Source organism: Erithacus rubecula (assembly GCF_903797595.1).
Source record: "Erithacus rubecula genome assembly, chromosome: 5".
Classification (NCBI taxonomy): Eukaryota; Metazoa; Chordata; class Aves; order Passeriformes; family Muscicapidae; genus Erithacus; species Erithacus rubecula.
This window is the reverse complement of record NC_136687.1, coordinates 7,705,897-7,733,661: the sequence shown is the minus strand read 5'-3', so window position 1 is coordinate 7,733,661 and position 27,765 is coordinate 7,705,897. Positions and strand designations below refer to the sequence as shown.

Genomic DNA, 27,765 nt, shown 5'->3' with positions numbered 1-27,765 from the left:
AAGATCCCCCAGCTTCTTCACTTGTTTCTGACTGACTACCCTTCTCATTGAGAAGGTGTAGAATTTGAAGACTTACTCTCTTAGTCATTTCATTCAAGTTTTTAATAAAACAATATTTGTGCATGAAACACAAAGAAACTGCTTGGAAATTTCACAACAATTCTCATTTCAGGTGGCTATTATTTTACAGTGCCAAGCACAGGGTCTGTTAGTCATATACAAATTATTTTATATTCCTGCTAGTATCCCTTCACACAGCCTCTCTTTGACAGAATGCTAACTCCCATGTTCCATGTGGCCATCAGTTAGAGGTATCAAAACAATCCAGAACAAGTTAAATATTAAGAAGATACCAGGGCCTATTTTATACTGTAAAAGAAATAAAGTGAAAAAACCCCAATCCATTCAGTGCTTTCCTGTTGGTGTCCTGATTGGACAAGATAATCTGAAATTCAAAACCAGGAAAATTAACTGCAAGATCATTTCAAAAAGATTTACTTGCAGTTCCAAAGACAAAAAAACCAAAGCCTGCAACAATCACAGCATATTATAATACAGTACATTGAAATATGGAAAGACATCTATAGACTACTTTGTCTAAGCCACAAAATTTCAACTGGTATTACTGAAACAGGAAAACAGGTCACTAATGTAAAACTATGATCTCAGGATACTCAATTACTACCATAAACTCAGGACTAGCTGTTTCAAATGCACTCAGGAACTAGTCTAAAAAAATTAAAATCTTCATGTAGTGAACAGAAATACCAACTTTTTCCAAGAGGAGCTCAGGATGCTTAGGAATTGTTTCATTATTTAGTTATAAATGGACACCACCAGAACTGAGCCCCCCAAAATATCATTATAGCAAGTAAGTTAGCTCATTACAAGTACACAACATAACTGAGGTATTGACAAAAAAAAGAAGTTATTTTACTGCTATTACAGACCTTGTTCCTCATTTCTTGGACCTCCTTTGGATTGGTGTTCAATGGAACAAACAGATTAGGGACAGCAGAGGTGGCAGTTCTATGTCCATCCTCTTTAGTCCACTGTAACATCAAGAACAGTTGCAGAGTCAGAACTGCTGTAATGGCAACAGACACTCAGAGCAGCAAAGTCACATCACAGTTGATCATGCATCATACAGAGCAGAGAACTGAACCAATGATTGCATTCTTTGATTCATTCCTAAGACCTAAGTTGCTTTCTTCTTCAGTAATATAAACTATACCTTCAGATACATTTCTAGAGATCAGAACCATTCTATCAAATAAGTAACAACAACAACTAGAGAGCCAGTTAACTTGCAAACAACTTCTACCCAAATCAATGCCATTCCTATGTGCAGGTCAGAGATTATGAAGACTGTGGGGTTTTTAAGCTGGTTTGCTGTGCACTTGACCACACTGACAGTTGCAGTGTTTTGTATTTCTAAAAACCACCTATTTCTCATTTTATGAGCAGATATATCAAGACAGGAGTAGGAAAATGCCAATATACATACATATTTTTAAGGCCATTTTTAATCAGAAATTTCTCACTGAGTTTAAACTTGCTTAAACAGGACATTATGCCTTACCCAAACAGAAGTAGAGCAACATCTAAGGCATGAGCTTTAAACCCTGTTACTGCCATTTTCATTTTCTGCACTGGGTGTTTTTACAAAATAACACAAGAGAGACAGAGAGATCATTGATTCAATCCTCTGGTACCCAACAAACATCAAAGCAAACTTAAAGCATAAGATGACAGAAGTATGAAAAGCAATGTGATGTCACTAACCAGGTTTAGTGAATGATTCTGTACTGTGAAGCAAGAGTGGGCATCACCAAAGTTTTGCATTAAAACAAGCTACTTCAGCAAAATGATGTTACCAGAATTAGTTTCTGCACAAACAAAGAGCTGTACCAGCACAGCAACCTAAAGGAACAGTTTGGTGATGTCAAATATTTTATAACTCATAGCTCAGAAGGTTACAAAAATATCCCAAACACAAGCTTTAAGCGCTTCATGGGTTCTTCAGAGAAGGTTGCTTTATTTGATCTGTGCATTTAGTATGGAGTCCTGTTTAATTTGATGCATAACTAACTCATTATCTTGATATATTTACTTTGTAGAGTGTCCTGAATTTCCAATCATTATTGCATAGAAAATGCACTGAACAGTAAAGCAAACCTGTTTATAGAGCAAATGCTATGCATTTTTTCCTGAGGAACTTCAAGAAACAACAAGATAGCCAGAAACTGTCAGACTTCAGAAAGCAACAGAATTTTAAAATGTTTTGCAACTGTAAAGTAAAAAATGGAATGAACATGGAGCTGTGAAATACTCACTGATGATTATCTTCTCAGATAAAAACTACTCCAGCTTTTTATTAAAGATAGTTTTTAGTCAAAACATATATATATATATATATATAAACAACCTCAATATAACAAGCCACTTTTTCTTTAGGTTAATAGCAAGCATTAAAAAATTTAAATACACGAACCTGTTATACTGCATAAAATAATCTATTGCTTCAGTATATCATTAAACAAGACTAGTTTGTGACAAAGAATTTTGATTCAGTCTTTCACTGGTAATTTCAAATATGAAATACTACCTATTTTGTGAGCTGAGGCTTAAAAGCATAAACTGGTCCAAACATAGACATAGCTTTAAGCTATGGTAAAACTCTATTTGATCAAGATAAATCTTCATCACTATAGATCAATATAACAAAACTGTATTTCATTAAGGTAAAGCTATAATCAAGGTTAAATGATAATTTAGCTTAGTGACATGTTGATAGTACAAGCAGCAAGTGTATTTATTAATCTCTTAAACCAAAAAGAACGCCAAAAAATACCACAGAGAGAGTGCCTCTGTATTTTTAGGAATTTCTCCATGTTAACACTATGTATTCTAGCACACACATTGCCTGAGGAATCATTGCATAAAAGTATTCAAAATTAGAGAACCCTGAGTGCATTTAGAGAGTAGCAGAGTTTTGTAGAGATAAATAAAAATTAAGGTGTTCTGGAAAAAATAATGTGGTGGGTTTTTTCCAAGAGTATTAGTTTTATATTTTTAAGACTCACCTGTAAGCACACTACTACTATACATAGTACCACTACCAAAGTACTACTGAACTCCTGTAGCTGAACTTGAGGTCAACCATTACAAAAGGCTGTATCTGTGCAAATCTCTGCCTTCAGTTTAGTCACTCTGTATAGGCCCAAGAAAATATCAAACCCACAGTTACACACCAACAGCTAACGATGTCCATTTGAAAGCAGTTGATACTTTTGCTTTTCAATTAACATATCTTTCAGTGCAAAATTTAACTGTAAGCAGCATTGATAAACAAAAGAAAAGCACCAGTTGCAGAATCTATCGATTAGTGCCTGCTGATGGCCTGAGCTGCACTTTAGTCATGCCGCACCCAGCTGATACTTTAGGAAAGACTTTCCATTTATGGCCATCTACTTACATGCAACACTACATGCAGAAGGCAGCTGGTTGTGAACACTCAGAGGCTTTGGGGTAGACAAAAGTTTAGTAAACAGGACAGGAAAAGGAGCTGGAAAACTAGACAAGAAAAAACTGCTTAAGCAGGGAAAAAAAGATTTAAATACTTTGAAATCAATTCTACCCTCTCATACATAGAGAAGATTGCAAATATCTTGCAGATGAAGTTGAAATATGTTACAGAAGGTAGAAGTTTGATTTTTTTTTCCTTATATACTTGTACAAGAGTACACTGAATTGTTAGTTTCATTTTGAACTGAAAAGTTTTCATGCAGAGAGAATTAGTAGCTCCCTAACATAGCTGTCCTTAATTAAGCCACTGAAATGCAGAACCTATTTAGTCAAAACTATAATTCAATCTGTTTGGTCATTAGCTTGGAAAGACAGAAAAAAACCTAAAAGCTCCAAAGTCTTAAGCAGTTTTAAGTATTAATAAGCAAGATCATTATTACAAGTCACATCTAATCAAATACAAATTAAGTGGTTAGTAAAACACATTTTATTTTATTTTTTTAATATAAGAAAGAAGAGAATAATTAGGAGAGTTATCTTTTTCTTCCCAAAGCCTCTAAGTGCCAGCCACCCCAAGTTGCTCTACATCATCTAACTATGAACAGTAAGGTAGGCACAGACCAAGCAGTTGGTAATACAGCTTGGCACGCAGACACCGGACGAGAGAGACTGCAGCAAGGGTTTCACGTGATCGTGTGTAATGTTCGTCCACACCTTAGTCTTCGACTTGGGACTGCTGCCATTCTGCCCTTCTTCAGAAGCATCATCCCCTCGGCCAGAGTTCAGCCACCTTGTCTTCTCTCGCTGCTGTTTCTGAAAACTGTGTCTGAGGGGGGAGGAAATGCCTGATTCGCCATCACTAGTAAAGGAGTAACCTGTGACACTAGCTGGAATCTCAACATCGCTGTACTTTTTAGATTTCTCTCTCAGAGCAGGGCATCGATATGGGTAGCCGGTTCTGTAACCCTGCAGAAGGAGAGCAGCAGAATTAGTCTTCTATATCTCCAAGTTTTTCAGCAGACAACTGAAATTTTACTGATAGCCTTAACTGTGAGAACCATTCTACAACACAACCTCTTCTTTACATGGCTGCTCACCTGTTATGGTGGGCACAGCCATGTCAAACAGATTGACACACAGAAGTGAGGCTACATTAGCATCCTTTTCAATCAACTACTAATTTAAATGAGTCACTAATTTTGATAGTTCAAACATCAAAAATATTGTATTAAGCTTTTATGAAGAACGTACATTAGTCTTGCAAATAGCCATTAAGGCTTTTTTGAGAAGTTCATCAAGAACCATATCATATGGGTCTACCTCTTCTCATCGTCAAGTAAAAAAATTACCACCTGTATTTTAATGTGTCAAACACATTAAATATCCTTTTGACTGGACTAGGATTTTTTAGGAAAGGAAAAAATGTATATTAGTGCTTCCTGGTATTTTTTCATAGAATTTTCAAGTAATTGTTCAAGTCTCTAGAGTTGCATTTAAGTCCAAATGCAGAATCATGACTTTTCTTTGTACTATATTCCAGCTACTCATTGACACTTTTTTTTTAAACTAATCAAATATATCGACTGTTCCTCACAAGTCTAAATCAAGGGCAAAAAGAATCATCCATATGATAGGATAGATAAAAAGATCTTTTCTGTATTTTTCCACCTAGAAATCAACATACAGTATACAATGGAAGACTAAAAAAAATTCTACTTTTATGTCCTTATTCACTCCTCTCCCTAATCTTATGTTGTTTCACTTTCCCATTTCCTCTGAACTGTATTTTGTTCCACCTTTAACCCTCCCTATTCCCACTAGTCATGTCTGCCCATGTTTACTTTCACATTATGCTCAGCATTTAACGTACAAGAAGGACATTTAACAGTTTCCTTAAGAAGTTTCCACTAGCAAAATATTTTCAAAGTATCTCAAAGGAGAAGTGTGAATAGCTTAGTTCCCAAACCACTCAAATTCTTTATCAAGGCAACTGTAAAGAAACATCAGCCCAAATTATGCAGACTTTCTGTAGAATTTTCATGCATTAAGCACTGCTGAGGCCTTACTTGGGTTCTGTTCCAACTTTTAATGATCAAAATGTGTCTTGAGCAATTATCTACCACCTAATATAATTAACTACTCAATACAATATGTGGCTAATCATAGTAGTAAGAATCTGTATTGCATGACTGAAAGCTCCTTTCTGTTCCTACATTCCTACAGTGCCATTTCTTTATTGATCCTGCTTTCTATGTGCAGTAAGAAACAAAACTGGTATACCCTAGAAAAACTGAAATCTACCAAAGTTACCAGTCAGATACAAAGAGTCTGCTGTCTCCAGCCACATCTTTCCCATCGAAGTTGGACAGTAAATATTGGTATATGGTCATTCATTATAGATGGGATATTACTGAAACCATTTATGCTGAAGGCTTTTACTTATTTGAAGTCTGTCTTTTGAGCTCTTCTAGGTACTAGTAGAGTCTTACAAAGTCAAAATATGCTGGACTCTGCACCTGGTAAGACATTAAAAGTTTTACATTTTGGGAGGGGATGGCAAGAGGGGAAAATACAGATTGAGTGCAAGCACCACAGTACTCTGATTTGGAAATGTCAAATCCCACAAGATCTCCTCTGTTTTCACTAATAATAATCAAATTATGAATAAGAAGTAAATCTGCTATCTCAACATGAAAAGCATTATGTGCCATTTGTAGTCTCCAAGTCCTTAGGAAAGAACAGGCTGCAGGCTGTATAAACTATCCCAACTACATGCAGATTCAAAATATGTATTTTATATATTATCATATAAAAAATTGAACAAAAAGGCCTGCCTTACCAGATTATCAAGCATTCGCATGAGAGCTTCGAACTCCTGTTCACCAATCTGCCATTTGGGATGGGATACAGTACCCTCACCTGCTGGAGACTCAGGGGAACGGGACTTGGCTTTATACTTCCCAGGATCAAGAAGCACTAAGTTGTCAGGTCCACCTGCACTGGCCAGGGTACGTACCTTAAAAACAATACAGCCATCTTGAATTTTCTTGTGGGGAATGGGGTGAAAACAATGAAAAAACCACCTAAAAAGTTGGCATAAACACAGAAGAAATCTACTTCATTTTAAAACTAAATAAATGAATATGCTTGTATAAAAGTTGTCTTAAGTCTTTGAAAGTTTTTGTTTTAATGGGCAGCAAATTGATGGCTTCAATACAGTACTGAAATATTGTCAGTGAAATCAAAGTTTTGGTTTCTCCTCACAATATAGCAATATCCCACATCACTGTGTTAGTTTAGATCCAAGAGCTGAACCAGTAAATATGTAATTATTAATTTGCTTGGAGGTTAATGCAGCAGGCTGTATTATGACATAACTTTAAAGCTCTTACTTGTATCTCACAGGCAAGCACTAGATTATGAATATAGTAGAAAGCCTCCTCAACAGTCTCTCCAACTGACACTAAGCCATGGTTTCTGAGAATAAGGACCTAAAGAAACATTGAAAGAAAGAAAGTCAACAGCAGAATGTCAAGGATTTTCTTGCTCTTGATTAAAGAATCAATTAATCTTGATTAAAGAATTGCTACTGATTAAAGAACATAACTGTCACACAAACACGCTGCCCCCCCTCCTTTCTTCTTTAATTCTAGATGTTTTATTTCATTTTTTCTTTAATTTTTCTTTAATTCTAAATACTGACCTTGCTTTTAGGCCCCAAATTTTTCTGAATAACCACCTTTTCTTCATCATCCACTAAAATACCATGGTAGTCATGATAAGCTACTTCCCCGAGGGAAAGTGCTTCAGGTGAAATTGGCAAGAGACCACACTTCATCGCAGAAACCTGAGAAATATTAAAACAACTGATTTAATGTCTTGCAACAGAAAATGTGAAAAATATAGTAATGTGTATTAAAATAAGAATATATTTTTATGTATTAAATGAATCTATCTCTGCAGGTACATACAGAGTGGTCTTATACTTCATCCTTAAAGCCTCTATTTTTGGTAACTTTTGGGTTGGATAGAAAAGTCAGATTGATTTTGGGTCTGTCTCAATATGGCTGCTTTTACATGACAGCAACATCAATCGAAAAGGACTCAGGGAGAAAACCTGAAGAAACCATCAAACCCAAAATCAACTGTATCCTTCATTCCTTCCACTTCATTTAGTTATTTCCCCCTCCTGCCCTCATGCCAAAAGAAGAACTTTGGTGATACAGATAATTTGCAGCACAGGAGGTAAACTTAAGAAATATTTTTTGAAAGGCTACTCTGTAATTCACAATTATAGGAATTTGATCTTTTATCCTTAAAATGGTTGTATTAATCTGATTAATCGATTAATTTAAAAAAAAATTCATCAGAATGGGAACACTGGAAGTCACTTTCTCAAAACATTCCAAAAGAAGCAGAACGGACTTGCAAGCAGTTTCTACAAAGAGAAATATTGGGAAAGTTTCAAATACTTCAGAAAACCTTGATAAATTGTGCTTTACAAAACCAACAAAGTATGCTAAAGCTTTTATGACTCACTGTCAAAAGAGCTGGTCTTTTGTGGTAAAGGACACACATATATAGACATTTTCCAATGATAGAACTCAATTTACTGTCTGACAATTCAGGTAACAACTCAGTAAGGATGGACTCTGATTCAAACAGAATCATACTTGAAGACACACTAAAAGGCTCTCTGCCCTCCAAATATGAATCAAATCTATTTTCCACCTATTTTCCCTTTGGGACGGGGGGAATGGGACACAAAGCCGAGCGAGCTTACCGCTGCTCCTGCTGGTGTGTGGATATGGACAATGCATTTGACATCAGGTCGAGCTGCATAAATTGCTGAGTGCAACGTAAAACCAGCTTGGTTTACTCCCAGGTTAGTGCTTCCACGGTCAACCACATCTCCCTGAATATTGATTTTAACCTAGGAATGAACAGAATTATTTTCATAATCACGACTAAAAAAAAAAAAAATCTGATTTAATTCAGCATCTACCACTGAGACTCTAAAACTAGTTGTCATCCTTTATATCTGAAATGTCTAAAGTTTCCCTCAACAAGCTGGACTAACAGCCAACAGCTTTCAAGGGAATTAGGTGATTTACTGTACAAATGACCTGACACCTCCTTCCAGGCAGGTCAGCTGGAGGACATCTGGTGGTGAACATGGGCAAAGAAATCTCAGTACCAAAACCAGTCATGTTCAATAACACTGTTCTAAACACATTACATGAGAGTAAAATACTCTCTAGGATAGAATTTAAAGTGGTATATATGTTCATACATATACATGAATATTTTACAGCTATTTAAATTAACAATTGCTTACCAGACTAGATGCAGTGACTTCACTATAGAGGAGTCCGAAAGGTACAATAAGGAAGTGCTCTTGCTCAGAATTTACTCTGGCCTAAGGATAAAATAAGATTAAAAGTTATTAAGAAGAATTCATTAAAGCATACAAGAAGACCCAAACCATTAAAGTTACTTTTCCATTCTGATTATGGAATAGGCAAGCATACCTATAATACACCATATGACTTTCATGTATATGCTACAACAGATAACCAATGCACAGCACTGTCAATTAACTCATGTTGAACAAAAACAGATGGCAGTAAAGAGTCCTTCAGATTGCTGGAATTTAGTAAACCCTTATATTCTGTTACAATGACAACTCACCCACTATAGATAAAATGAACAATACTGAGAGAAATGGGAGAAAAAAGTTAATTATTTCAGTTGAATGAGTTTACATTCCAACCGTATTTCTACCCTAGTAAGACATAAGGTATAAAGTAAAAGTATAAAGTAAAAGGCTGAGAAAACACAAGAATTGGCCCAGAGACCTAAAACCTAAATCTTGATGCTGAGAAGGGTTTTCATCAGTGATGCTGGTTCCTGAGACATTCATGAGCAGTACAGCACCTTGCAAAATTTGTACCAAGTATCCTGACCTTTTCTTATGTTTTTTCTCTCTCATCTCATCTCAGGGTTTATAATAAAAAAATAATTTTGGCTTCAAAGCATTCACATCTTGGGATGCATCCTTTAAAAGTCTGTACAATGAAAAGTACAGGACATCTAGGTAATTAAGGTGCCTTTTGATGGTGAATTAATAGGCTTCCTAAGTTTTACTGGACACATGAGACAACTCCCTACTTTGGTGAGAGTCTGCCCAGCATGTGGGTAGTTTGTGTTGTGGATTTGGATTTTTTGTTTGGTTGTTGTTTGGGTTTTCTTAATTCAAAATTATCTATGAGTTTTGAATTTCCCCAAGATGCAGCTACTTTATGCTGTTTCTGCCTCATGTCTTCTACTACTTGCAACATTAAATACACAGATACTTTGCTACAGTTCTACTGCAGGGGAAAAAATTCTAATAAATAGTTGTGCAGTCATGCAAAAGCTTCTAGCATAGACCTAGTTTCCTTTACAACCACCTGGGAACATGCTACAGCATAAGAGCCTTTAACTGAAGCAGTCAGTTGAAGTTAATCTGTACTTTTATGAATCACTAAAGTAGTTCTCTACTACACAAGTGCAAATGATCAAGAAAAATCTTATTTATGCAAGACAAAGAACAAGTATTATTCAGAATATCCCAAAAGCTAATAAGAAAGCTCAAATCGAAGACAAACAAGCATCAAGACTCAGAAGCCACTTTGCTTTAGGATTAGATCCAATTAACAGCTCATGCCCTCAAAGCAAACCAAGACCTGATGAATGATGTCTACCTTCTGTAAACCTGTAATCTCAAATTCTGCCTGACCCTGGAGGCGCCCAAGTATACTCTACATTATTGCATTTGACATGAAAACCCTGGAGGTACCCAAGTGTACTCAACATTATTATACTTGTCATGAAAGCTCTTGATGCTCTGTAATTCTGCTTCTGCATCAGGATTGCACCAGTCTGAGCAATTCCACAAACAGTAACTGTCAGTGATTGACAAAGATCCAAAAAAAGCAACAATACTCCACCCAGCTCCCTGATATGCCCAGATGGAAATTGTGAGGGTATGACAGCATGTGCCATTCTCCTCTAACACACAGGCTTATGACCCTCACAGAAGGCTGTTGTACCTCTTCTCTTACTTCACAAGTGCACTGGCACAAGCTTTTAACGTGAATGGAATCATCCAGTAAGTATAGTACCCACTAACAAAAAAAGTGAAAACCCAGAGTCAAACACCAGCACTACATGAAGTGGTAGCATTCACCACATTCCAAAGGAATGTCTTAGTGCTACTTAATAAACATAACAACCTTGTTATATATCAGCTTCTGAAGATAAATTATATCTTTCAGTCATCTTTCAGAATGTTGTTCACTGGAGGAGTTTGTAAAAGAAAGGAGAACTATGACTTGGGTCTGTACTGACAAATCAAGAGCTTTCCAGTACCTGTGCCACTCAGAAGTGACTAAAACACTTTCAGAATCTCATTTTCCAAGTGGTTTGATTGTCTTCCACCTCAACAGGTACTTCCTCTACTGGTATCTTCTTTTACTCCTCCTCAAAGAATGCAAAGGCATTCTACCCCAAACACCTTCCCCTGACATGCTGCTCTTCATTACATTTACCTTCTATCTAAACCTATAAACATCCCCAGGGCTTAACTTTACACTAGAAAGCCATCTCCAAACCTGCTTGCCTAGTAATCTTTTCATTGCATTAATGTCCAATTTACAAAATCAATTCTCCTGTCACGTATGAAAAATCTGGGGGTGGCACAGAGCTGTTTACAAGAACAACCATTACGTTGGATATGTTCCCTTACAAAAGGAACCAAACGATCTAACCAATACTGTCTTGATCCTATGCCTACACTATCATTTATCATCTTCATCTGTTCACAAATAATATGCCTTGAATTTTCAAAAAGCAGAAAAATTGGTATTTCCATATTTCATTCTAATTGCAACTAGAAGAACTGGAAATACATAAAGGACAACCTCTACTATGTAGAATAAAAAACAATTCAGCTCTGTTAGGACAACAATTGACAGGGCTGCACACCACAGCTGTGACTTTACTCATGAGACTCATGTTGATCATTCTTCTGGTATATAAAACCTCCTTGATCTGACCTCCTTGTCATTATTTTTATGGATGCCAGTGATTACTCAGTCACAAGGAAAATTGTTGGCACACTGCATTAAGCAGAGAAGCTCACTCATGTTCAGAAATAGTATGGCTTCTTTTTCAGAAAGGCTGGTACCTGAATTATAAAATTCAACTGAATGACTAAGAAGATATTTTAGTACTCAGCAAAAAAAAGCAAGAAAACTATGAAATGACCCCTGTAAAATAATAAATATAATTATTCAAAGCATTTGAGACACTAAAAGACTGAGTCTTTCAGTAATCTTTATATCATCCTAAGAATTGTACACTCTCTCAAGACTCTGTTCAGCCTGTGGTAGCTGACATCCAAGATGAAATGCAATGACAAATCTCTTCACTATTATACTGCTTTCAATACCACTTTGCTCTTCTCATACACAAAGAGAAAATGACAAGGGAGGGAAGCAATTCTCTTGTATGTTAAAACAATTGGTTCAGTTATCTGTTGATTCAATACTCACTGTTATATGATTGTAAATAAGCTGAGACCAGCCAAAAAGATCTGCTAATCTGTAGAAAGCTGCCAATTTGCATCGTAACAACTTCTCCCCTTTTTCATAAGCAATGGAATCTGACCCTCTCAGATCATTCACTGGAGTTACCATACCAAGACCTGAGGAGGAGAAACAAGGTAAAAAAAGCACAAGGTGGGTTGAGTTCAGTATCAGTTCAAACCTAGCAATATGCACCACTATTACATTGGTTGTTTTTACTGGTTTATATGAACACATTAACCTAAGAAATGGACAGCAAATTTTCATTCCTTTAATGAAATTATTTATATTACACAAGTATAATTACAATCTTGAGCAAGGTTATTCAGCTTTCATAGACTCAGCATTCTATTTCCTTCCCTACTGAAATTACTGCCAACACGACGGTGCATTCCTTAGCAAAATATTTTTCCTCTCTCAAACTAATGATTGTTCCAATATCCATCTTTATTGTTAAAAGAAAAATGTAACCCCAAATATTCCACTGTTTTGATACACGCATTCCTGACAAGGAGAATTATGCATCTAAAGAGATGCACACAGGTTCATTTACTAAGAAAAATTAAGTACAAGCTAGAAAGAGGAACATTATGGTAAATAATACAAATACTGTAATTCTAGTTACAGTACAATTAGAAATCTGGTTAAAAGCAACTGGGAAAAAGCAGAACCAGGCCACGCTACAATCCGAACTAAAGGTGTATTTTGGATCACAGGCAAGGATTTATTTTATCTTAACAAAAATCCTGTGTGTACATGCATTCGCACATTCTGGTTGTTTTCCTACTTTGTTTTGCTTGCTGATGTTTCTTGTCTAAAGCTTCACTTCACAAGAGAAAGCTGCAAACAGTATTTCAATGGCAAAAGTAATTAGTTTCTAAGGACCTCCACTGTCACCAGACTACTAATGAGTGTTTGATTTTCCTGAAGACAAACCATGTAGTAATTAGCAGGTTTTAAATATTCAAAAATTTTTAATAGCACTGACTTATCAGACTTATTTTTCAATTTAGATATCCTTGAAATAGCTTTTGATATAAACTATATACATGAATCACATTGCATACTACTGTGGCATTTAGAAACGAATCAATGCATTGCATGTGTTCAGTGTTTGCATGAGCAGAACAGGACAGCATTTGAACTTCACAGTACTCTCATTTCATTCACAGTCTTCATTTTAAGCCTTTCAAGAAAAGAAAGAAAGGAATTCAGCTCTGATCACAGAAGGTGCACTCACTCATGTTTAATGCAGCCATTCCACCTTGAGGTGCTGCAGGGTAGACATTTGGAACGTGCGTTGTCATGAAATCCGCAATCTGCTGTAAAGCCAATAAACCTGTCGGGTTCTTCCCCTTCTTAAACTGCTCCTGGATCATGGATTCCAATTCTTCACAGAAGGCCTAGTAACAAGACACTGCAAGTTGTAATGCATGTTTAAATGAACTTCAGCCTTTCATATACAGCTTCTTTTTAGCACTTTGATGGAACCATCCTACACCTCTTCTGAAAAACAACTCAAGGCAGAACTACTGGGTGCATACTGTAATTGCAAAACATTGCTCTCTGAAGCGCCAATGATCTGAGTCACTTTGGGTTTTTTGATGGAAATTCCAGCATTCTCTTTTCAAGTAACACCAAAAGTCTTTGAGCCTTGCTAATATGAATTTCTGGAAGGAGAAGAATGTACAATCAACTTTAACACAAAATGTCAAAGGAAAAGTAGCAGAACCAGAAAAGAAAATTTGTCACTGTGGCTCACAGGGAGCTGAAAGCCAAGAAGGCATCCAGGAACACAGAAAACAATGAACATTGAATTTTTAAAACCTGTTTAGACAAGGAGTTGCTTACATTTTCCCTGAGGTTTCTTTTTGTTTGTTTTTAATATATTTTAACTAGGAAGGAAGAAAACAAGACATTTTTACTCTTGCTGATGGCTCCTGCTTTTGACAAGAACACTGGAATTTCTACTGAAAGAGAAGTACTGCAGTCATTAAGTCATTACTTTTTTATTAAGGGATTTATTGATATTTTCATAAATCAAATGGGTTGACTTAATAGGAAAATTGTTCATGTACCACCACATCCCTATTCCAAATGAAGTTATGTCATGAAATCTCTTGTATCTAAAGTCACCCACTAGTTATTACAAAAGGAACAAATGTCATGAGGGAAAGTTTGTTTGTGCACTATCTCCCCAAGGGAACATCGTCAATATTAAACGTCAATCATTCATACTTCATTACTGTGCACCCTTTCAGAAAGGGATTATAAAAATATTTCAATTGTCCAAATCCCAAAAGAAAAACTGAGTACAGGACAGAACTACCTTGTAAAAGCTACTCTTAGGAGAGTTACATTTAAACAAATACATGAAACCAGTGAAAAGATGTTTTACAATAATTAGATGGAAAATACGAAAAAAATGTTCATGACTGTGCAGAGAATTCTGAAAGCCAGACTGAAGAGTTGCTTTGTCAGTAGACATAAAAATTCAAACAGATAGAATGAGGAAAAAAATCAGAAAAGGTCAATAAGCAAAAAGAACTAAGGGATTTAAGATACCACAAAATTCTCCAATTCTGTACTTATAGTGAAAATAAAGATATTAAATTTGTCACTTTAAAGATGAAGCATTTCTTTTCTTACTGGGCTTTGAAGAATCATGGAGACTCTCTTCTTCTGTTCCATCATGTTAAAATCCTGGCGCAGATCAGGTGCCATATTTCTCTCTCTCAAATATTCAGGATTATTTTCATCAACCCGATCAAAATACCTCTCTTTATGAGGGGCTGTTGTTGGAGGTGGTGAAGTCACCACCCCCACACCAGAATCACCATTCATAGCACAGTTTTAAGGAACCTGTGAAGGACAGAGAAGAATAATAAATAAATAAAGCAAGGAAACAATTATGAAATTTGTATGTGCTTCTACCTTCAAAGTAATAGTTCAAATCCATCTAAAATTAGCATGTCCTCCCAAATGAGAAACCATGTTTGTGCAACTGGATAGCAATATTCTAGAGTAGGAAAAAGGACTTTAATACACAAGATCAGAAAAGTAGGCTAACATATAAAAGGTCCAATATGCTATATAAATTCATGCAGCACAAAACTAATACGATAGCTCCCATTTAAACTGGGGAAAAAAATAAATCCTTAAGCTGTTTGGCCAGATTGGTTTTCAGAAGCATGAAAGTGCTTCAAATCTTCTCAGGGACAATGACAGAAGTTACAGGCACACCATGAGGCCTAAATTCATTGGTTTGGGGCTTTTGCCTTTTAGTTTTCTCTTAAAAAGTTAAAGCAGACATAAGAAAAAAAATATGGCAAAAATCAGAAATGAAACCATCACTGCAGTTATTATATTACACATGTTCATTAATACGAAGAATCAACTCCACCAAAACATGCTTGGACTGCCAATGTATTTCTGGATACAAACTAAGAAATCTTGACTTTGCAATCCAAAGTGTTCTTTTCACATTTATTTTAGGTCCATTCAATAACATGCACATCACTACATTAGCATGTGGTTTTTGGAATCTGGAAAGCACAGACACACACAGCCCCCACTCCCTGGCCAGGGTTCCTTTCAGTTTTACATGTCCTAGTCAGCAACTGCTGTATCTACCAGAAAGCTCAGCCAGCTTTGCTCATACACACCTCCTCCTTCCACTCACATCCATTCCTTTGTGTAACATTATCCCAGTTTTCTGGGCTCAGTATTACAACCCTCATTCCAAAATCCTTCTCAGAATCATTTTCAAGCCTTCCACTGACAAAAAGGCAGTTCAATACAGCCACCCTCGCAACACTTTGAGATTCAAGCCTCCAGCTCCTGGTCATCTGATACATCAAATTACAACTAAGTAGAAAAGACTGTATATATCTTCATGTAAACAATCATTCATCATCTACATCTAAAATTAGTAAGGTTTTACATATGTCTCTATTCTTTTGCCATTTTTAGATTTTTGTTAGGGACTTGAACTGCTTCTAATTTGCTTAGTAATTTATTTGCATGCTTATTAGCTAAAACCACTTCAGATGTGGATGCACACAGCAAAGGCAAGTTTACATAAATTTTGAAATGCAGACTATGTTAAACAAAATCATTGCACTGAAGAAAATTATCTACTTCAGGACTCCAGAATTAGCATATTTCATCCTTAATTCTTACATTAGGAAAGAAGTTTCAAAATTCAACTCGTTTCCTATATCAGAAAGGAAAAACCACTGAACTGAGACAGCTGAACACAACGAGCAAAATAAGGTATTTTCCTTGACTCTGCAGAACAGGATATTACTATGAAAATCTATGTTAGCACTTAAACACTCAGTGATTTCCACCCACTGAGTTATTAAATAAACACACAGAGACACCTCTGCACTGCTTAAAATCTCATTTCAAAGTTTAGACTTTAAACATTATGGTTGATTGTTTTCTTCTCTAAAGTTCATATGCACATCTTTATTATTTCAATTGCTCACTTTCCTTCACCCACAGAGAAATAGAGGGTACAGCAAGGAGAAATGATGTTTTTATCAACTTGGAAAAGCTTTTAAGGTATTAGACCTAGGAAATTTTAACCAAGTGAAGTTACAGTAGAGTAGACACCTGTCCTTTGGCAGCTTCAGATGCCTAATGCACTCCTTCTAAGTTCTCTTCTGCTTCACCAGCCACCAGCAGAGAACAGCCTGCTCCTCCTGCCTGCTGAGGCACTTGATGTTCAGGCTATGTTTAAGTGCCATGTTGTTTGTGTATGCACAATCTAATTTAAATTAAACTGTATACACATCTGCAAATATAATTTTGCATTTAATTATTTATACTAATTCCATCTTACTTTCAGAGTACCAGAACCTATTTCCAAATGAATGACACACAAATGAATAACTTCACTGTTTCCTACTCATACTGGAAAGAAGCTGATCCTTAACAGCCTGCAAGAGCAACATTAAAATGGGATCACAGTGTCTTGCCAAAGCTGCATTACACCTCCATCCAAGTACACGATGGCATTCAAGGTCTTGGGAAGCTATTACTTCATCACTGTGAAATGACAATAATTTCCCATGAAAATCAATCATTAACATTCAGTGATGATTTTATATCTAAGGTTAAATATGGATTTCAGAGATCACTTTTGCAGACACCCAAAATTAATAGCATCTCCCCTGCAAGGTCTAATAATTAATTGTTTTAACATAACTGTAATAGTAATTGTTTTAGTGGCTGTCAGCTACTGATGTTAAAAGGATCAACTTTCAAACTAGAAGCAGACACACTTGACAACACTTTGCAAAGCCAGTGAAATTTATGAGTTTCCTTGAAAAACCCTTTGGGAGCAAGGCATGATGAACTCTCCAGTAAGAGCTTCAGTAATATGAATACCAATAAATAAATAAAAGGAATCTAAACACACCATGGGGAATGGTCAGTGATTCTATAGACTGGAAGGTCACTCTGAAAATCACAACAGTCTGCCCAGGCAGTAAAAATGCATATTTGGAAAAACATTAAGACTGTCTTCACACCCACAACACTTCAGTACAGACAGTTTCTTTCTGACGAAGTCCACTACAACCCCCCAGTAAGATAAGTTACAATATCAGAGGACTTTCTGCCATGATAAGTGTTTCTATATGAGAGCCTGTTCTAACACAACTGTATCAGAAAAAGCCACACCCTTAACTGAAAAAGCCACAGCTGGAAAACCTAAGTGCACAGAAAACCTGCCAGAAGCAGTTATTGTCAAATACAGACAGAAAGAGGGAACAGCATCTATTACTAAAGGGAGCAAAGGAAAATAAAAAGCTGTAATAAAATCCAAACAGCACCTGACAGTAACAAACAATTACATCCATTCTTTCACTACCTATGCACACACAAACCCTGTGCTGGTCAATGGCCCAGCACATCCAACAGGAGCCAGCAGCCAACTCGCACATTTATCACAGGGCATTCGGATGTGTAAGAGCTGCTCTGAACAGGCTGGCTGTCAATTACTTTTAGGAAACCAGGTTTATAAAATTTATAGCTCATTTATGAGCACTGTTTACAAAACACATTCTGAAATTGGTATTACTATTTCAGGTTATTTTTATTATTCAAAATCCTCTTCCTCCCCATTCTTTTCTAAGCAAACAGTTTCATTCAAGGATTCACCTAACAGGGTTACAGGGTTATGCTACAGAATTTAGTTTAAACAAGAGAATAAAGTTTTAGAACAGAAAGACTATAAAATTGTTCACATTAGCATTCAGAAAAAAGAAAAAAAACCTTAATTTTTTAAAGCAATTCCTCAGTACTCAGATGATGCACACACAGTCAAACAAATTTAAACAGGTAAGACTGAATAATATTCAATAAGAATCTACAATAAGTTAAGGGTACATCATATTCTCATCCTTAAATCTGAAAAATTATATAATTAAAAATCCGCAAATTTATTTGGGTTGGGATCTTATTGTAGATAACAAATTATTTAAAACTTTAATATTACACTCACATCTATACAAGGAATTGAATTTGGAACAGAGGTAAGTATTTGCATCTTTGATAGGTCCAGTATTTCTAACTAAACCATCATAATGAATATCATGTGAACACTGAGGATTTTAAATACCTCATAATTTGTACACTAACTACACTTCTTAAAAAAAAAAAAGAAAAAGAAAAAGAAAAAAAGAAGTTTTGCAATCATTTAAAAGTTGGTTTTGTTTTGCAATAAGTTGTAATAGATTAGTTTTTGCTGCTCCACACCCTAAGGAAATTGTTTTTTACTGCAGTCAGTGGAATTTGAGCTAAAGGCTTCCAGAGGACTGAGCACAGCTCTCCACACCAACATAACTTTAAGTTTGCTCAGTCCAAGTCAGAATAAAAACACACTCTGAGAGGCAGGAAGAATATTATGACAAGGTGACAAGGAAACATAAAACACTTCTAAAAATTTCAAAATACACTGCCATTTCACAAGGCAGCACATGCAATGGGGTTTGTTTTAAGCTTAGGAGAGTTATCTGACCAAAACCTTACAAAAGCAATTTATTTGAGAGAAGAAAAAAATACACAAAAAAACCTCCAAAAACAAACAAACAAACAAATCCAACCAAAAACCCCAAAACAAAACAATAAACACCCACTAAAAACAAAACAAAGACTCCAAAGCCTGCTCTTTTCCTGGTAGCTTACAGTTTGCTTGTACAGAACAACAGGCAAACAGAACACCTGTATGGGATGTTGTGCCAAATCTGAAAATTAAATTGCTCATTCATTCTCAGTCACCAGCAACAAAAATCAGGGACACTCAATTCCAGAATATGTTGCTTTTGAGACCTGACCATGATATTGTAATTTGGTTTGTATCCATTTTTTTTCTGACAGTTCTTTCAAAAGAATGATCTCCACTCACACCAGAACTATGCCACTATGTCTAATAGAGGTGAAAACAGATTTGATAAGAAGTTACTGGGGAAGGGACAAGGGGATAGCAAAACAAAATAACTCATTTGCTTTCCTGTTGTGCAGTCAGCAGTCTTTGAAGAGTAAAAGTTACCTAAAAATCTCATGCAAGTGACAGGTTAACAGTGTGCAGTTAGGGGAAGGGAAGAGAGCTCTGTTTTGGATGCAAACACAAAAGAAAATGCATAAGAGTAATTTTATAGCCTAGGAAAGAGTTGGGGGAGTGCAGAGAGCTACAGAGCTGAAATTACTTCATGGGGAAATCATGAGGTGACAGGAGGGAGGAAGAGGAAGGGAATGGGTGAGGCAGCAGTGGGGTGGGGTAGAATAAACCTGAGAGATAAATGAGCCACTGCAAATAGAGTTATAGTGAAATTTAAGTTGGTGGGAAGATGACCAAGAATGCATGGAAGCAGAACATCTACCTAGAGAAAAAAAAGATTTCATTATCACTTGGTGTCTGCAAAAAAACTTATAATATTGCACTGCTAGCACTTCACTCAATATGCTGATACATTCTGTATTTTTTTCTTATTTCCTTTACTTTAGAATAACATCTGTCAAACTTTTCCCTGAAAAAAAAATAATATAACTTCATAATAGAGAAATTCTTTATGATTTGCACTACAATTTCCATAATATTCAGTGATAGCATTTTGGCACCAATGACAGTGGATTTGTTCTTGCCATTTCAAATGTTTCCGACTGAACTTTTAAAAGGAAAAATTGACATTATCTTAGGAAGTCAAAGAACAAAGAAAGTAAATCATGACTACACTACTCACTAGACAACACACTCAACATCATGAACAATTATATTATTTTTTAGCAAATGTCCCCAAGCTTATGCATTTTCAGAATTTCCTCTGTTCTTTGTTTTCGAACAGGAAGAGACTATTTTATGAACAAGAACAGTTATTACTGAATGCAGGCACCAGCCCTTTGCATTTTAACAGAGATAAAACAAGACTCTAAAATTTAGAGAAATCCAACAATAAGTTTATGTAGACAAAAATATTGCACTTTATATTTGTAATATCATGCTTTAGTAACTACAACAATAGTTCAAGAAGCAAACTGTGTTTAGGAACAAGGAAACAAATAGACTGATTCTACCTGAAATCCAGAGACTGTACACAAGTATTTCCTATTTCCACTCTCACTAAAACACTAAAATCAGAGAAAAATCAAATAATCAGAGGCCTAGCACAATGGGAAGAGAGAACCAGGCTAAGCTGTTGTTGTAAGAGAAGATCTAAGGAGTCCCCATGATAACTGCACCAGGTTGTAAAACAGGGTAAAAGCTTTACCAAAGCCAAACTAAACACTGGGTGGGAAAAGTAAGAGCAGTCTCAGGACAGGCAAATCCACCAGACCAACCCAATCACCTTCAACAAAATAACAATTTGTGTCAACATCGGGAGGGTGGCAGATACTGTTAAATTTCAGCACAGCCTTTGACACTGTTTCCCACAGCCTTGTCCTGGACAAACCAGCATGAGATCGGCTGGCGGTCGGCAAAACGGGCAGGCAGCCAGCCCACAGGGTGCCCTCAGAATATGCTGGTCAATGGTTTCAACTCAGGCTGGCAGCCTGTCACAGTGGGGCATCCCCAGAAGATGATGGTGGGACCCACATTCCTTAACATCACCACAAATAATCTGGATCAGAGATGTGAGAGCACCATACCAGGTTTGCTGGTGACACCACAGTGGTGAGGTGGATGTGTCAGCAGGGAAAACCATCTCAGACCAGGCCAGGCTGGAACAGTGAGCTGGCAAGAAGAGTGTGGAGTTTAACAGAGCCAAGTGCAAGGTCCTGCAGCAGTGATGGCACCCAAGAGCCTGGCACAGGCTGGGATCCTTTGCTGAGGGGGACCTGGGGGTCCTGGTGCACAACAGGAGCTGAGCTGGGGTCAGCAGTGAAGCTGCTGCAGCAATGAAAGCAAATCAGATGTTGGGATGCACCCACAGGGGCACCATCAGCAGAGATGGGAGATGTGACCACCCCAAACTACCTGAGCTTGTCAGGCCACACCTGCAACACTGCTGTGTCCACAGCTTGAGAAAAGGAACAGACAGACTGGAGAAGGTCAAAATTAAAGCCATGAAGATGATCAAAGACTGTATAAGGAAAGCCTAAATGAGTTAGGTCCTCCCCTTTCTCTCTGAAGAAAAGAATGCTTGGGGGGACTCATCACACTTCTAAAGGCTGGCTATGAAATGGATGGAGGCTCTCCTCACAAGGAGCCACATGGAGAGGACACACGGTAACAGGCGCAATTTGCACCACGTGAGGTTTCACCTTGATATAGGAAAGACATTTTTTACACTGAGAACAATCACCAGTACATTCTCATCACAAAAATGGTGGAATCCCCATCAACTGGAGGTATTCAAGACACAACTGGGCAGGGTGTTGGAAAACCCCATCTAGGCTACCTTGTCCACAACATGTTTGCTCAGATAACCTTCTGAGACCCCTTTTAACCTGGGTTGTTTTATGTTCTATGATTCTACCTAGCAAAAGCCCACCTAAGATTTATGCCAGAATTTAGGTGGGCAGATTCAGCTGGGATACTTGTTAAAGACAGGTATCTAAATTCTAGAAAAGTTTCAGTATATATGGGTCAGAATTCATAATTCAGTCCTTGCAAACAGAAGAGAAGCCACCATAAAAATCAACTAAAAAGTTAAAATAAAGAGGGTTTTTTTTTTCTCTGCTTTTAATAAACGATTTTAAAGACCAAAAGTATCAAACTTCTAGAAACTTCTAGTAATAATTCAACTCTCCTCCCTGACCTGGAAAAGCATTGTATCCCTGAGATTGGACACTGCAGGAAGCTGAGAATGATGCACAGGGAGGAACAGGGCAGCACACTGTGCTACTCTTCCCCTCACTGGAAGGCACAGTTGCAGCCTGTACTCACTATTGATACAATTTTCATGTTAAACCCTAACATGATATATTAATTTATGATGGAAAGACCAAATTTCCAACTAACAGCTCATTCCAAATTAATTAAAATTTTAAGGAATTCAAATCTAAATATTAAAATTATGATTAAAAAATAAAGATTAAAAAAGCCCTTCAACCTGTTAATGTTTATCTCCTATTTACAAGGCCCCTGATCTCTTCCCAGCCTTCTAATTCACCTCCTCAGTCCTTTCTTTCTCCAATTTTCCTGACAAGCAGTATATGAAAAAAAAAAAAAAAACAGAACTGCCATTTCCAGCATTGAAAGATTTTGTGAAAAACTAACAGTTTCAAACTTACTTATTAACTCAACATCAAAATTACCTCACTTTCATTTTTTTGACTCAGGGACCAATCTGCTAGCTCCATACATTTCTCATATAGCATTTCTGGAATTGTTCAGTGCATAAACTCATGAAATATTAGGAAAAGTGATAAGAGAAAACAAAAGGTTACACTGTTCATAAAACACAAATAAACTTTTTAAGTAAGTATTTTAAACTACAGACACCTAAATTTTTCTGATGAAACTCTAAGAGCTTCACGAATGCATCTCAAAATTTGCATACAAATGACAAAACAGGAATTTCACCAGTGTCTCTTGCATTTGTTCATACACGGTCTGCAAGCATGACTTCTGCAAGCTCATCATATATTCTTCCATTGTTTCTTATCAGAGGAGCACCAATGGTGCTTATGGCAGTGGAGACACTTCTCCTCCCCACTGTCTTGGTGTCTATTAGCCCCAGAAATAATTCTCACAGTTCAGTGAAACACATGGACTTCAGTATTTTTCTTCAGAGCAGTCTCATGGTTTTCAGATAAATTTATTTTATGAAGTTACTCCAACACAGATTAAAACCTGCACTTAAAGAGCCCCTCAAATGAGTCCTCATAATTACACTGCCAAATACTACTGAAATCTTGATTCTCTGGTTTTTACCTAACGATAGTGTAGTATCATAAAACTCATTTTAACACAGTTAATGCAAAGGAGTACAAATAGAGATTAAAATTATGCCAGACATACTCAACACTGAAAAGGCAAAATTGGAAGGGAATTCAGGATCTGTCATAGATCACTACACAGGTATCAGCAAGATTATCCTGTGGCCAGGTGTTCTACTGTAATAGTAAAGTAAAAAAAAAAAAAAAAAACAACCAGAAGTAGAAAAATGACCTTCCTTAACTTTAAAAGAACCCTATTACTAGAATATGTTTCAGTGAGAGACATGAAATATCAGAGGTCACAGAAGGGCTATAAAAACAATTTGGAGAGTAGAAGTGTAACTTGTAGGATCAGTAGCTTGATATGTTTGGTGAACTAGAAAGATTAACTGATCACAGAGGTGACAGTCCGTTCACTCCTGCTAACAAAAGTATGGAGACACTTAACACTTGAGAGTGAATAACAGACACATTTGCCCTTGAATAGAGATTGAAATTTGGTAATCACATGTATATGCAATACTGAGTCAATGATTTTGCTTTAAAAACCTTTGTACAACACACATTTCATTACAACTTCCAGAATATCTTGTACTACCTGTCTGCACTGAGATCAGAATCTGCTCTGAAATGCATGAACCTGCCCTTCCTTCTTAGCCTTTGGGACAGATAAGTTCCACAGGCACAATATGTTCATGTTATTTGCAGCTTCCAATGCATTTCCAGTTTTCCAACACCATTTTTTTTTTTTTATAGCACCTTCCTCTGCTAGAAAGCTGATGACAGCTGGAGACTGAATGTCAGACTCAGAGACAGAACCAAAAATCCTCCTTAATCCTTTCCCTACACGCAGGTCAAACTGATCAGACTTGCTATCAGGACAACTTTTCTGTCAGAACAGGTAGAATATCTCTTAAGATTTTTTAATGATCTTCTGGCACAAAATACAAATTCCTGAATCATTCAGGCATATCTTACTGGAGAAATTTCATCTACAAAACCTACAAAAGTTTCAAAATACCTTAGCAGGTCTCACCGGCTTCTTTGATGCATTCAGCAGTTTACTCCATGGAAACTGACTTGTTCAGGTTAATTTTTTTTTTTTTTAATATTAAGTTAAACAGCCTGTATAATAAAAAGAACTGCACTGGAGACACCATGACTCCATGCTTTATTGAGAATTTGTTGAACAGAAAACATTGGTGCCAAGTATTTTTTCAGCCTGTTTTATTGGGACAATAAAATTCACCACGGATGTCACAGACTCAGAAATACACACTGAACAAGTACTGCATGAAAGTGAGTCAAGTCACTAATTCACACTTTCATTTTCCACTTGTGCAGAAAGTACCAAGACAACGTAAAAATAAATATTTTCACACTATTAAAATTCATGGGTGGTGGCAGCAGTACTAGAAAATAAATGGATATTTATTTTTGTCATCAGGGTCACTAGTCCATACAAATAAAGAGGTTTAATGCAAATACTGCTTATTTATAGGTTTCTGTGAACCCACATGCACTTCCCAACCTCACACCAAACACACCAATAAGCCACTGCCCTGAGATTTTTGAGCATAGGTCAAATCAGATCACCAGCTTTCCAAGGGCAGGGCCTCAGCTTTATCCAAGAAGCAAAGCTTCATCAGCCTGTCTGACCCAAAAATGAACACTGGCCTTAAACTAAAGTTTAAAAGCTGCTAGACTTCTAATTCCAAGACTGGATTTGTAAAAAGACACAAATATACACAAGTTTCTTAAAGAAAGTCACCAATGTACTTCAGTAAAATTAGATGTTCAATTTGCCAATGTAATTAATCAGGCAAGAGAATGTCCATAATTTCCATCTACAAGCATTCAAAAATCAGATTTTCCTAGGAAACAACACCCTTAAAGCCATGAAAGTCCCCAGATTCCATAAGAGCACCCCACACAGCCCCCAGAAGGAAAGCCATCAGCACTCACCAGAGAACAATCCCCTGCTGCTTCACAGAATAGCAGCTTCAGAGAGATGTGCAGTGGCTGCACTGGTGGCTTTAGACAGCAGTGAGAACCAGGTCAGGACCTGTGACTGAGGACAAGGTTTCACCTGTCCACTGTAAACTTGGGGGTTCTGACACAGCAGTTCAAGAGCAAGAGGACACAGCACAGGCTCTTCCCACAGCAATGGAGAGGCTGCAGCACTGCACAAGAACTGTGGAGCTCAGAAGCAGAAGGCAGAGGACTGCAGAGCTCCTTTGAATGTTGCACAAAGAACCAGTTTCAAGCTGGCTAAAACATGCTGCTGATGCTGTAGGTACAGTGATGAGGTAAAGAAAAGCCATCTCCTTCCACCAAGATTTTTCTCTTGACCTCAAGGCTCAGCAAAATAAGCAAAATGAACAAGCCCCTCCACTGTGCAACATGACCACAGTAGCACTGTTTCACTTTACTCTTAAGCTTTTGCAATTTTTCAGATGGTATTGCCTGTACAGCATTCCATTTCTTTTAAATAAAGAGACTGGACATTCTAAAAAAAAAGACATGAAAATATAATTTTATTTAAATGTTTGTGGGGTTTTTCAAGAAGGTCATACTAGATCAGTATCTAGGGAAAAAAACAGATCTCACCCAATGTTATCACAAATATAAAAAAACTGAAAATCTCATGTTTAAAATGTAAAATAACTATAATGCTCACCATTGTCAAACCTTTCAAAAAGCACTGTGACTAACAAAAGCTCCTAAAAATGATACAAGAACTTAAAACTCATTTTTCAATAGGAATAGACACTTCCCTGATACTTTAAAAATGCAAGACATTTCAGTAACTTTAAGTACTCACATGTAAAATATCAGTATCATGATGTATAAAGGATCAACTGAATGCAGCAGTGCATAGGAAAGTGGCCCCATTTTGGCCAGGATCCAGTTATTTTCATGGAGACTGAATAACAAGGGATGAGATTTCTGAAGCGTGTTGGCAATGAACAGAACAATGTCATTTAACCCTTTGAACTACCCTGCAACAGTAACTTCTTTCAGAACAGCTGGATGATATCTCTTATTCACAGAGGAGAGAAAAGTAGACATTCCTATTCAAGCAAGGGCAAACAAAAAATGCATAAGCAAATCAGTTTTGTTTTCCTGGCTGAAAAAGTCTTGGTATACATACTACAGTAAGGAATTGCCATTGAAGTTAGGTTGTACAAAATTATAAGATAATTTTGTGATGGTAAGGCATCACAATCATTAACTCCTCTTGTGTTCTTCTCTGCTCCTGCTCCGAGATACATAGTTTTGGAACAAAATAAAAGTAACTTGTCTATCCATCAACAGTGATAATTAGTTTTCAGAGATTTGAACTTATACTCCTGCCTTTTTTTTTTTTTAAACATCTTATACTTCATTATACCATTTTTACTTGAATCAGAGGTAGACTAAACCTGTCCTTTTTTATATAATATCCCATTTTGTTGATAGATTCATGAGGTGAGGACATCATAAATCTTAAGTATACTGTGGCAGCACTTGTTGCCACTCAAAATTATGTAATAACCCCTCATCATCAAATTTAAGAATCCCACTAATTTCTTTGTTTTTCAGGTAATGTTAATACATTTGTAAAGAATTAGTGTAGCTGCTCCAAAAGATTAGGAGAGCAAACAAAGAAGGATGAAGAAACTAAGTAACAGAATGTGCCACCACTTGGAAACTGTCAAAAGGAGAAATTTAAGTTTCTTCATGAATTCATTACTGATATACCTACAACTTTAGAGATCCTACAGCACATGCCTCACAAGTAGAAACCCTACATTATTATGAGACTGAGATTAGTTGAGATTTTTGAAATGGAGCTAACCTGAATATTCATTACTAGATGCATGAATTCTGCCATTTTTTTCCTGGCAGAGTATCCAAGTAACTCAGAAGTTGCTACATGATTAGAGAGTATGCAGGCATTATGCTGGAACCAGCAAGTTTGATCTATAAGCATCACAAATGCTGTGGAAGGGTGTGTTACCAGCTCAAGCAAGAAGACAGTGAATCAAAGTACATAAATAAGGCAGAAGCTTAATATGAAGACTAGAGATTTCAAGCAGGCTTGAATCAAGCAGAGATGTTAAATTTTTCATTACTTTCTCCATGTTCAGCTTGGGTATTTCTAAGTGGCATTCCTCTGTTCTTTTATAGCACTTCCCAGTTTTGATGAGGGAGGGAGAGAAAGATAGGAAAT

At 36.7% G+C, this 27,765-nt stretch overlaps 1 protein-coding gene across 21 annotated transcripts in view; it reads right to left on the bottom strand.

Annotated features, from left to right (window-relative positions):
• ADD1 (adducin 1) overlaps positions 1 to 27,765 on the bottom strand; it is a 61,811-nt gene that overhangs the window by 16,647 nt on the left and 17,399 nt on the right. For 12 of the 21 annotated variants that reach the window (XM_079305875.1, XM_079305870.1, XM_079305856.1 and 9 more), the window contains exons 2-11: positions 14,808 to 15,020; positions 13,399 to 13,561; positions 12,126 to 12,277; positions 8,867 to 8,947; positions 8,312 to 8,461; positions 7,232 to 7,375; positions 6,921 to 7,019; positions 6,368 to 6,544; positions 4,150 to 4,494; positions 951 to 1,052 (exon numbers count right to left, since the gene is read on the bottom strand). In XM_079305875.1, coding sequence (XP_079162001.1) covers positions 951 to 1,052; positions 4,150 to 4,494; positions 6,368 to 6,544; positions 6,921 to 7,019; positions 7,232 to 7,375; positions 8,312 to 8,461; positions 8,867 to 8,947; positions 12,126 to 12,277; positions 13,399 to 13,561; positions 14,808 to 15,002 — 1,608 coding nt within the window. In that variant the 5' untranslated portion in view covers positions 15,003 to 15,020. The remainder of the gene's footprint in view (positions 1 to 950; positions 1,053 to 4,149; positions 4,495 to 6,367; positions 6,545 to 6,920; positions 7,020 to 7,231; positions 7,376 to 8,311; positions 8,462 to 8,866; positions 8,948 to 12,125; positions 12,278 to 13,398; positions 13,562 to 14,807; positions 15,021 to 27,765) is intronic. The other 9 variants (XM_079305871.1, XM_079305874.1, XM_079305863.1 and 6 more) reach the window with 1 other exon arrangement.